At 30.3% G+C, this 12,767-nt stretch overlaps 1 protein-coding gene across 1 annotated transcript; it reads left to right on the top strand.

Annotated features, from left to right (window-relative positions):
- Positions 1-1,676: 1,676 nt before the first annotated feature.
- LOC137933281 (glucocorticoid-induced transcript 1 protein-like) lies at positions 1,677-11,716 on the top strand. The gene is made up of 7 exons (XM_068777166.1): positions 1,677-2,416; positions 2,530-2,657; positions 3,071-3,218; positions 4,625-4,764; positions 4,962-5,061; positions 6,375-6,478; positions 7,005-11,716. Exons 1-7 carry the CDS (start codon positions 2,200-2,202, stop codon positions 7,152-7,154), a joined length of 987 nt encoding a protein of 328 aa, XP_068633267.1. The 5' UTR covers positions 1,677-2,199; the 3' UTR covers positions 7,155-11,716.
- Positions 11,717-12,767: the final 1,051 nt, after the last annotated feature.

The raw sequence follows: 12,767 nt of genomic DNA, 5'->3' as shown, positions 1-12,767 counted from the left end.
AAGAACAGTTTCAATGCAGACAGGATTTTATTATGATTTTTGCAATGGGACTTGGTCTATGAATTGATAGATTTTTTCAAGTTTTATACTTGATTACAAATATTTATTGTGAATACATTGAAAGATTTTCTGAAATATTTATATTTTCAATCAATTAAATAATATGTATTATTATAGACAATTATTATTTATTTATGAAAAGTTCTTGATAATAGTATTTTTGATTGACTTAAAAATTTAATGAGTACAATAAATATTTAGTTTAATTTAAAATTCACTCTTTATGAATGACTTAATGTATCAGTTATATTTTTCATAGAACTATGGAGCTTTATTATTTGTAAAAAAATAAGTCATCCAATGTTTTAGTTGTATGTGATTTCTTTTTGAATTGTGATATTTGCTTTTTAGAGATAATTTAGAAGTTTATTCTTGTTTAAATTATCATGTATATGCCTTATTTCACTTTTAAGTTACTTAATATTAAAATAAAGGGTATGTTATTACTGTATTGTGGTTTCTGATATTTCTTACAATTTTATGTCCATTCCAATTCATAATTAAATTACTATTGCATGCATTTTGTATTACAGTGTATTAGACACTATTTGGAATATCTAAATAAAATTAAAAGCAAATTCTGGTTTTGATTTAATTTTCCTTAGTTTGTTTTCAGATTCCATGAATATGGTTTGGGTAGTTTTTGGTATTGACTGACAATTTTACTAAACTTTAGTGCTCCCCCAACACATAGCTAGTGAAGCTACAAACGCAAATGAGCAAACATATTGTCTATTAAAAAAAGGTTTTTTTCCTGAGGCCTTTTGACGTGAGGAATTCGTATGCGATAGTGTAGCTTGTAAAATAAAGGGGCTAAGAAGAATTATTTGATAATACAGGACTTGCGACGGTGAGTGCAAATGGGGAATTACGCATTATTTTGCCTTGGTATTCCTTATGAACATAGCATATTACACTCAACTTTGTGATAAAATGTTCTAAGATAACTGTTTTCAAAAAGGTTAAATAATAATAAGAGAATATAAATTAAATTTAAAATTGTTTAACGGCCGTTTCCTGCATTCAAATCATAGCAGTATATATGGCCGAACTTTTACAACAGAAGATTACCTCCTGTATATTTGGTTATTCATTTTGAAAACTAGATCTTTGGACTCATTGATAAGGATTTTTTTATTTAAAAAATGTAACGGGTTCTATTATCAATATCTTATTTATTAATTATTATAGTAATTTTAGTTAAGTCTGGATTTGTCTTGTATCAAAAAAAATTCACCCAAACTTTCTTATTTCTTAGGTTGCCTACCAAAATGTCAAATTCGTCAATATGACTGTATATTTGTAGTTTTAATTTTCTTCTCTTTCTAATATCTAACCGGCTTCTAATTTTCAAAAATTTGGGCATATGAAATATTTTCTCCTAAAGTCATATATATCATACTGAATATAGCTTTAAAACTTGAATTTTTTTTTTAATACTAAGTGGCTTAGTTTGTGAAAGCAAATAAGTAAATCATTACAAAAACAGATCTCTATGTTAATTTTAATTTTGATGCAGACGGAGAACATTTAACTCGTATTTTCTTTTTGTTTATTAATAGGCATGTTTACAGCAACATTGTACACAGCCACCAAGATAAACTAGCCATAAACAACCTGTCATGGCGGAGTAATCAGCTGTTAATTGCAATGCCAACGAGTAGTTATAAATTGTTTCGTTTTGGTCTCTAGGACACAATTTTCGTATTATTTTCTTTTTGTTTATTATTTAGATAAATGGTACCCTTTAAATTCATTGTATGAAAAGTGTCAAGGAATGGCGCGATGTCCCATGTCATCTGTCAAATTTATTCATTCATCCATTGTAGTGCAGAAAAAATGTGACTAGTTTAATGGAATTCTGTTTTATGGTATAAGTTCAACACGAACACCGCGTACAATGTCTTTATAGTATCTAATAGTGAAACAGACTTACCGGTTATTGAATTCAATAGTTGTAACATAGCAGCCGTACGTAACATTATCGTTTTCAGGGCCTAACAATTCTCTTTACAAAGAAGCCGTGCGGCGTCGGCGGTGTCTAATATATTTACGAATACTGTACTTGAGCGAACTTTAATGTTATTTATAGTGTCAAAGTAGGGTATTCAACAACGTGACAAGTGACAAACTACGAAAATGTCGGGTCGTGTACGAAAACAATCGGACTGTCCAGTTAGTAAGCAGGGACCGATGAGAGCTACTCTACCTGTGTCCTCCGTCATGAAACAAAGTGGTGGTCTGAAGAAAAATGCTAGTAATAGCCCAACTCTATCTCCTACTAATGTTTGGCGTCGAATATCACCTGACCATGCTCTTTCTGGTCAACGTAGTCCTGGAGCAGTGAACTATAAAGGTAAGTACCCGGATTACGTACATTTTTATATTTTTTTACTAACAATCCTTTCATATAATAAACCATTTATTGAGTTTTCCTAATTATCTAATTAATATAAAATTGCATTAAAGGTAAAGGAAGGTTTGGCGCAAGTGTAATTAGGCGCACGGCATCTTTAGACACCCTTTATCACAAAGGACAATGGTCCAGAGACTATTATCTGCATGCTGGTCAACTGCAAGTTGATAAATCAACTCAAGTAAGACAAAAATAATCTGATATTCCTTTATATTCTTGTATTTATTTATGGCTATTTTTTAATTTTAGTTTTGAAAAATAATTTACCCACATGTTATTTTATTTTATAATGTGAATTATGATTATGTTTAATAATGTTGCTATTATTCGGTACCAAACATAATGTGTAATTATGTGATAAAACTTTTAATGTTGTGAATATCTAAATTGCTTTATTAATGACATGTGTAAAATAATTTAAACTAACAAATTGCTGAATACCCTTTTAGCTTTATTACATGTAATCAACCGTTCACATTTAAAGTCATGCATTATTACAGTAAGTTCATTTATCAAAATTGTAGAACTAATATTTACAATTCAAGGTTTAATTTAAATAAAAAAATTTAGGGTTTAAATCAAAATTTTTCATAGACCGATGAAGGTGGTGGAGCTTCTGGCCGTTCATCAAGAGGCTCTGAGGATGATAAGCTGGATCGTTTCTTACGCAGTCGCCTCCAGAGACCACATAAAGCTTCTGCATCAGGCGACTACTCGGGTCATTCAATGAGCCCTGGATTCTGTGAGTGATATTGTCTTATCTTATCATTCTGGAAATATACCACTAAATTTATACCTAACTACTACCTACCCAACCATACCTCACCAAATTTTCTTTGGATTAGTTCTAATAGGTAAAACTAATTATAATTTGTAATTAAACTTAATAACTTCTACATTTTTCCAGTACCATTGTAGAATAATATCACAATATCTACAATAATAAACATTGTATTATAAAGTCATTTTGTTTTCAAACGTAGTAATAAGTGTTGCTATGTTCAAACTTATTTAAAAATTTTGATAGTAGCCAAAATGATTCTTACTATACACATTTTACTTAAGTCTCTGTGTATGCTTGTTTTTAAATATTATTATTATTATACTTGTTTATGATCAATATCTTAAACACTATTTTTAAGCACATAATATTTAATAAAAATTGATAAAGTGTATAACAACTGGAATAGAGACCATGGACCAGCAAGTGCAACATAAGATGTCTACCCACAAGTTAGACAGATGATTTTGTTAAACTTGTTAGAAAGTGCAGTATGCAAGCTGTTTTCAACCAGTCTTATTGAAAATGGTGGAGGTCTATATCCAATGTTGGATATCCTATGGCTGATATGATGACAATGCTTTATGCATGTAGCATATAGTTACAATATTACAGTTACTCTCTTATCTTACATTGTTCAAAGGAATGTGATTCACATAAATAGTGATGTAAATGTAAATTTAAATTTGCTTACTTTTGCTAAGCGAAGTGTAGAAATTTAATTCATACAGAATTATTCCAGTAATTGGTGAATATTATAATTCTCACAATTTATCATATGCTAATTAAAATTAATAAGAAGTCATTTGTCATGATATTATATACAGAAAATGTTGTGATACCTACAAATTTAACTTTTAATAAAATCTTGGATGAATTTAATTCACTCAGTTTTTATATGATTTTAGTAGTTACATTACATTTGTTTTCTATGTTAATCCAAATCACATTATTAGAAATATTTTTAGCTCATCCAAACCTATGGATTCCAAATCAATCCCAAACCTATGGATTTATAAACATTTGAATGGAAGTAAATAAAATCACACTTACACATTATTGTAAATATTACAAAATAGTATTGCATTGTCAAGCATGCTTCTAAGAATTGAAACTTTTATCAAAACTAAGGTATTTTTTGAATGATGTACTATATATATTATATAAAGTTTTAATTGTATGATTACTTTGCTTGGAAGATATACTAACAGCACAATATATAACAATAGGAACATATTTTATATCTATTGTGACTGTTATATTAATTAAAAATACACACTTGATATTAAAATATAATTGTAACACACATCAGTAATTATGAAACAACATAGATATCATAAGTTACATAGATAACTTTTTATGTTCAGGGTCTCGTTTTGGAACCGGAGGTGTCCCGCTTAGGGCAGCTCGTTCATCAGTTGAGGGTCTAAATCAAGAAATTGAAGGGCTTGTCCTATGCCCGGCTAGTGGCACACAAACTCCACATCTTGATCGGCTACGGGATAAGGTATCATAGTCATTATTATATTTTAATAAACAATATAGGACCTATGAAGATATAGTAGGTCTGATTGAATTTTTCTACCTTGTGTAAAATGGAACATTTTTTAATACATATAGTTATTTATGTTAAGACAAATAAAACATACTTAAATATCTCTTAAAAAATTCTAGTAATGCTGATATTACTAAATTACTTGACAGGTCACACCTGAAGGTCATCGTGCGCCATTAGCTGAACTGCTGCGACGCTCCGTAAATACACAGACTCCACATGACCTTTGTCACACAGCTCATTCTTCAGGTAAGCCTTATTAGTATTTTAATTATTATATTTTTTTGTCTCTTTTCTCATAAAAATAATAATATAATCATAGTAACATTCATACAAACCAACAGTATTTAAAAAATATTATATATAAAGAACAACCCCCTATTAAGCGATAGTTTTTCATTGGGGTAATGGATACCATGACAACTGTAGGTCTTTATAGAATACCTCTATTTATATGAAAATATATTTTATCTAGCTGTCTGAAAATGTTTATCTTATTATTATGTGGTAAATAAGCATGAAATATAAATCAATCTATATCATATTAATTATTAAATAATCATGTCTCTCTGCCATGAGCAAGGGAAGCTTTATTAAACAGAATAATAAATTTTTAATTTGTGATTATTAATTGACAGGCATAAAAGCGTTATAATTAACTGTTTAATTTTATCAAATGGCACTTTGGTATTTTTTGTAAAAGGGATGGTAATTCTTTAATTATTAGTTAGGATCCTAAAGTTTAGACATAAGTTGAAACTTATGTTAATATTACTTCTATGACATGTCTCTATTTAAATTAGGGACTATTGCGTTTATAACGTTATTTAATGAGGTACTAAAGTCCCACATGTTAAAGAATTTTCCTTAAGAAAAAAAATGTATCTACTTTTTGAAATTAAGATCTTAGATAATTTTATCTTCACTATACTTTTGAATATATCTTTAAATAAACCATACATACTATTTTTTGTTTATTGAGTATTTTTTTTTATAATCCAAAAAATAAATTATGAAATGGCTTGTGGGCATAGATCCTCCGTCTCGGGGGTCTCTCTCCAGCGCTGGTTCTGCAGAACTACTGGCAGCAGGTCTATAACGAAACTTACTGCTTAATGATAACCCCTCGCAATTCAGTCTAGTTTTAAATGCACCAAACACCTTTTGATAAATACCCGCATGGAAATTCCTTTAATTTGCTTTAAATTTTTGTTGTCTTAGAAAACTTTTACTTATGAATTTTCCGCAAATGATAATTCTCTGGCTTGAATAAAACATAATTTAAAAGAAACAAGAATTCTGTATATTTTTTTTAAGTTTCAAATATTAACAAACACCAAATTAAAAAAAAATGTCTGGAACTAAGAAAAAACTAATTAATATTACTAAGTCATGCCAAGAGTTCAGGCTAGAGAAATATGTTTAGATTTAATAATTACCATTATATCACTCATTTGCTTTATGAAGTAAAGTTTTTTTTAATGTAATTTGCATATAATAATAATACTATAATGATAAAAAAGGAATAAAATGTGACTTAATTGTGTATGTTATCATTCTAGGTGGAAGCGTTTGCTCATCTCCTGATCTGGATGGATCCAAGCTTGGCACTTCTCCTCAGATTAATCGTTTCTTGGCACGAGAACCTCCTGATGGTTGTGAGAAGGTACTTATACATATTATGATTTTATTTCCACTACTAGTCATAGCCATTAAAAATATAAATAACTTGTAATATTGATTGTTAATTCTCTATGAGTATAAAAAATGTATCTTGTGTTCACAAAAACATTACTTTTCCCCAGGATTGTCATTTACATAATGTCGTAAATCTTATCATGGACATGGCGTGTACATAAACGCTTTCCAATATAATATTTATGTGCTAGGGGTTACTACACTGTAATATGCTTCATAGAAGATAGCACCTCCTTGGAAATGATGTGTTCACTTCCCGGCTTTTTCAATGTTTATTAACAATTTATATTAATTATATAATTTTATATTACTGAGTTTGGTCTCAGATCTGATCTATTCACATCTGAGCTCTGGTGGTAAAATCAACTTAGGCATTGATGAGCGTCCATTGTATCTTGAATAAAGAAAGTTTAAATTTGTTAGACAGAATCTAGAAATTTATTATAAGTAATTCATAAAGTTGTTAGATAATTACAATAAATTTTGTTTTGTAGGTTAATCTAAAAGCAGGCGAGGGGGCGTATACGGAGCCGCTGTCAGTAATGAAGCCAACCGTACCTGGTTTCACGTTACGACCTTCTTTAGGCTCCGCATTTCAGCCGCTGCAACCAGCCCCACCCTCGCCGCCATCCACTCCTCACTGACTCCATATTTCCAACACCATTGAGGTACCTATAACGACTATAATCTGGTTAAAATGCTATTAGCGTTACACATCAACTTGACGCTAGTCGGACTGTTGTTAGGTTAGTACCATGTGCTTTCACTTGACTTTTCATTTCAGCTTTTGGGTATATTAATTGTCATTTTTATTTTCAATTCCATTAGTAAATGGGTGAGTCGCTGCTTTTTAAATATTGTTTGATAAACATTGTATAAATATGTTGTTAAACAACAAATAATTCAAGACTGTCGCACCTTTACACACAGAGATTTAGGTCACTAAATTATTCTAAAAGTCCAAAATCTAATACATAAGTGGGGGCCTGACTATATTTTTTGATGCTTTTTGTGATTTTTGCTTGAGGCCTAGTTAAAATGCAGTTTCGACAAATCTAGCATTTCAATCAGATTAACATCATATATTTATGCTCTTTCGTTTGGAGCATATGCTAAATTGACTACTTCTGACCCTGACAGCATCAACTGTTGATAGCATGTTTATGTATGTGACTTGTGAAAGTATCAGTATTTTGTGAGAAAATTTTTTACTTTTGTGTTTTATTGTTTTTAATTCGTCTATAAACAAAATCTTGCTATATATTGGCAAAAGAAAATATTTAGTTTCATATGTGGTAACAGATAATATAAAATTAAAAATATTGATTTTTGTGTATAGTTGATCAAGATTAAGATATTACTGAGATAAGAACTTGGCATATATAAAATTTCCTTATTTCTATTGAGTAGTGTAATTATAGTATAATAATATTATAGTAAATATAGAATGTTACACAAACATGAAAATTATTAATATGAATATGACAAAACTTAAAAGAATTAAGCATATCACTTTTCTTTGAGAATTTATCGAGGTACATATAAAAGAGCATCTTTATAGAAATCACGGATATTTTTTTTTTTGTTTCAACATCAAAATTTCCGCTAATTAAATTTCAATATATTTGTTTCTTTTTATGGCGTTTTCGCATCTCTACAAAAATTATTATGACAACTTTGTGAACGCTGTGTCTTTACCAACACAATTATTTAAAAAAAAATTTCTGACTTATCCCAACAAGCTCATATAATCAACCATTATAATATACTCAATAGAAGTAATGGAATACGAACCAACTCTGACAAATTTACAGTGCTAAAAATATGTTGTATCCTCAATGCTAATTTTACTTATTAAAGGGAAATGTTATGCTACATCATTATTTATTTTGCAAGATTTCATGACAAGAAGTGATATTAAAATAAAATTATATTAACAATGGTATGTAAAATGATCCTTACACTGAGAAATATTCTCAGTCTAAATTAATTCTCGAAATTCAAGTTAATCAATGAACTCTAAAAAAATGTGTTTATCAGTATAGTTTTGTTTGTATATTACCTTCATATCTTTAGCACTGCAACATTAGTTATGTTAATTAAATATTGACAAAAATTAATATAATTGATGTATAGATGTACTGTTGTGTACATTAACTTAAATGGATGTTATATATTTCCCAACTTTAATCCGTAGTGACAATAATAATCGTAATAAGTTTGATTTTCATTAAAGAACTGCGTTGTGTAGTTGACAAGTTTGTCCGTGAATATGGTGTAAATGGATTATAGCAGATTGACAAATCCGAATGAGTTGTACGCGACTACAATTCCGCTTCCGGTGCAATGGAGGCAAAAGAATCGTTTAAAACATACAATTTGACGTAAATAAACCAAAGCGATTTAATTTTACAGCTTATGTTTGATTTAATAAAAATTACACACTTGTATTTATTTGATGAATAATGTATTCCGTGAATGTATATTTTTGTTAAAAATTGTATAAATATCCTGAGCGAAAACTCAAGATTATTTTTGTAAGTTGTCTGCAACTCTTCTTTCCATCAGTTACTTGTATTAATGTAGCAAAATGCCAATTTACTGAATGTTTATTTGATCTCATGTATATTAAAATATGTACATAATCTCATAATGCATTATATATAACTACAAAAAGTAATCATTTATAAGTTTCCATTATAGTTTTCGATTTTAATTACTTTGACATTTGCATCAACATTTATTATAAAAATTTGGACCAAAATTAATAAGGGTCGAAGTATAAAATGTGACTATACGATTGATAGGCTGATTTTATCGGAGATAGCTTTAAATACGCGGGACTTGAGGGAATGTGTAAGAGGATAGACTGATTTTTTAAAACATACTCATACTTTGATACAGGTATCTTGACAAATATTGAATTTTTATGTAATGTCAGTATACAGCTTGTGTCTATTTATCTTAAAGTAAAAAAGATATTTCCAGAAAATTGTGGTAATATGCTGTAGAAACAAACTATTTGGAATGGAATTGTGTACAAAATTATTGTTTAATGAATAAGATGATAGTGTACAATTACTTGTATAGTCGGAATCCGCTGAACACCTGAGGCGCGATGTCAAGTATCTGTATCGGGTATTGCGGACTCGCACGGTGTTTGGTAACGTAACGTTTGCTTAGGGAAGAATGGACCATGCCAATTGGATCTCTCATTTTGGCCAAAATGCATTTTCATCATCGAGACTGATAATGTAGAAAGTTGAAAACGTAGTTAGATCTGCTTTATTATTTTGTGACTGTTTGTAAAATTCGACGGCAAATATATATTTTTGACGGCTCACCTTTGGAGTATAGAGTATTTTAAATCTTAACATTGCTCAAATCAAAATTTTATTGAGAGCCACACTTATGATAAACCGATGCCGAATTTGAAAATGTAAAAATTGTGATGTAAAATTTCAAGTTGCTGCTATATGTATATATTTATTATTATTATATATGTACCTATTGATTATTTATTCAATAAATGAATGTGATATGTAAGTGAATCATTTGTAAATGATTTATAAGTTATTGTTGCTTTACAACTTTCGGTACTGACATCTACTAATGCGATTGGCTGAGAGCGAAGGTTATAACCTGACGAGCTGTACATGTGCGCTAAGGTACCGCGAGTGTAGGCAGCGTGACTTGAAGGTGCTGACGAGTGACGGATATCGCTGGCTTGTGACAGTGGGCGTGGTTACACGAGAGGACGCATGCGTATGTGCGTACGTGCGCTATTTCTACACCATTTATTTTTGAACTATGAATGTGACGAACTGTGCTTTTGGGAAATGTCTTTGTGCACATTGTGCAAATGTTTGAGAGGTATCAAAAAGGTACTCTAAAGTGAACATTAGTATTACCATACCATTTCAATGTCATGTATTATTTCACATTCATTGGTAGGAAATATGTAATAATAATGTACGCTGCGCAAAATCGAAATCATTAAATATGGAAGAAAAACCGAGCCAGTATTCAGTAAAATCCGGATTTCTGTGTAGATTTTTCTCAATTAAGTGCAATATCTAGCTGTAACGTCGAAGTATCCTAGGGAACCATAACTTGTACACCTTAACTCGTACCTTTAATTTTTCCTTTAACGTCGTCGTTCATTTGTTGCCGATGTCCTTCGATATCGTCCGTTCGTGTAATAAATGTGAGCTTGACAATTACATTTGCAAAGCTTCGTGTATGCTTCAGTGGCGCTTAGTCTCCCACACTTGAAATCCAAAACAACTGTATGCTTTACTAACGTTTTACATACAACACTTAGGTTTATGTCACAGGTCCAGGTTGTAATTTAGGATTTATCTTTCCGAACGTCGTTACCTAATTTAAGGTTTAGTAATTTCTAGGCGACCCGAAAATATTAGATGTTTATAAATGTGTGCTATAAAAATGGTCCCCTTAACGATTAATTATTTTAAAGTAAGCCACGATGTGGATAAGGTTTCTGGATGAAGGTGGCTCTACGGCCGTATCCAACCCAACGCCACCTCGGTGAGCTTCTTCGTACAGAGCGGTCCTAGGACCGGGCACCCCGTACATGTCGTCTTCATAAAGAAATCTTAAGTTTTTAAAGTACATATTTTTGTATGTTCAGGGTAGGTTGCAAAATGTACCATAAAAGTAAGTTTGCTAGGACCTTAGATTTTATAGTTCTTTTATAGATGGTTAACAAGTTTGCTTTTAGAGGAATAAGTTTGTAATTTTTATTACTACGATATTAGATTAAAATACTAACATTTAAACTAAACCAAAAGTGCCCATTGAGATAAGTTTATAATTCGGGCGAGCCTTTTGCCCGGCATTTTGTTGATGAGTAATGTTTAGGCGACAAAATTAGAAAATAAGAAAATTATCGAAGGGTTGTTGAGTTTTAGTTATCTAAAATTGTTGAGGTTTATTGATAAAAAAATTCTCTTAGTTTTTTTACATGCGGTGCCCGGCAAAAGGCTCGCTCACTTAGAGGCATTAATTAACATCAATAATAATAGTATCGATTTTAAGTAATAATAAGAATGGTTTTATTATAGGTTTGTTTCAGAGAAGAAATTCTAATTACTATTTTTGTTTCCAATATTTTATCACTTTTACCTGTTTTCATTGTAATGTATCTTGCTGTATTGCAGACATATCCAATATACAGACTGATTTAACATTTATTGCTTTTTATTTTCAACCCGTTAAACATATTTTATTGAATATACATGAAATTTTTGTAATTCTTAAATTACGATCTTTGGAGGCGAATAGTTGAAGTGGCTTAATTTCCACATTTAACATTTTATCGACTATAATTCAAAAACCACTGCATGTATGATTACATTCTTTAATTTGAGAATTTATTTTATTTAACTGTAGTAAAATAAACATATTCCTTATTTATTCAATATTATAAAAACGTACGTTAAAGAAAATATGGAAAGGTAAGATGGTAAATAATATGCCATGGTCATCACAATTTGATGGTACTCATCATTTTCTGGACATACACCATCCTTCGAATCAGAACACAGTTGCACGCTTGTCTTTGACATCATAAATATACGAAGTATTATTTATATGGACCTATTGTAAGCAAATTCTTGTGAAAGAATTGAAAAAATTTCTATTTAATTCATTTAAAACCAGCCAAACTAAGACGCTGGATGCAGGATGCTTCATACAAGTCTTATAGGAAATCTGTGGGGTAGACTTATGTCCAGCTGTGGACGTCTCGCAGTTGAAATGATATCCTATTTATTTTGTACCTAACAAATGCTTCTTGGCCATTAGCATTTATAATTGCAACTAACCTAACTGGCACAATTAGGGGAACACAAAAAAAAAGGGAGATTTTCATTTAGTTTTTGTAAATCTTGAGAACTAGTTTTTATTAACTTGTAAGTAATCTCTAAAGTAATATTTAAAAAAAAAATACTTTTCTTTTAGAATTTGCTGACATCAAGTGTTCTGTTTCTGATAAGAACTTTGTTGGATGCTGTGTGTTGTGACTGTAGTTCATTTAACTGTTTGCTTTCAATAGTGCATAATGTTCTGATATAAAATAAGTGATTTACCAGCAACTTCAGTGGCTAGAGCAGTAACCCTGATCAAGGAGGGGCATACTTTTTCTTTCTTCATTTAATACATGAAACTTAGAAATTTAATGAAAACAATGCTATAAGTGCAAAAGCAAGTCTTTATACGATTCTGGTTCTCAT

This window comes from Battus philenor, unplaced genomic scaffold, assembly GCF_028537555.1.
Source record: "Battus philenor isolate CCGP_79_NKW_IND1 unplaced genomic scaffold, ilBatPhil1.0.hap1 SCAF_13, whole genome shotgun sequence".
Classification (NCBI taxonomy): domain Eukaryota; kingdom Metazoa; phylum Arthropoda; class Insecta; order Lepidoptera; family Papilionidae; genus Battus; species Battus philenor.
This window is presented reverse-complemented; position numbering and strand designations above follow the sequence as displayed.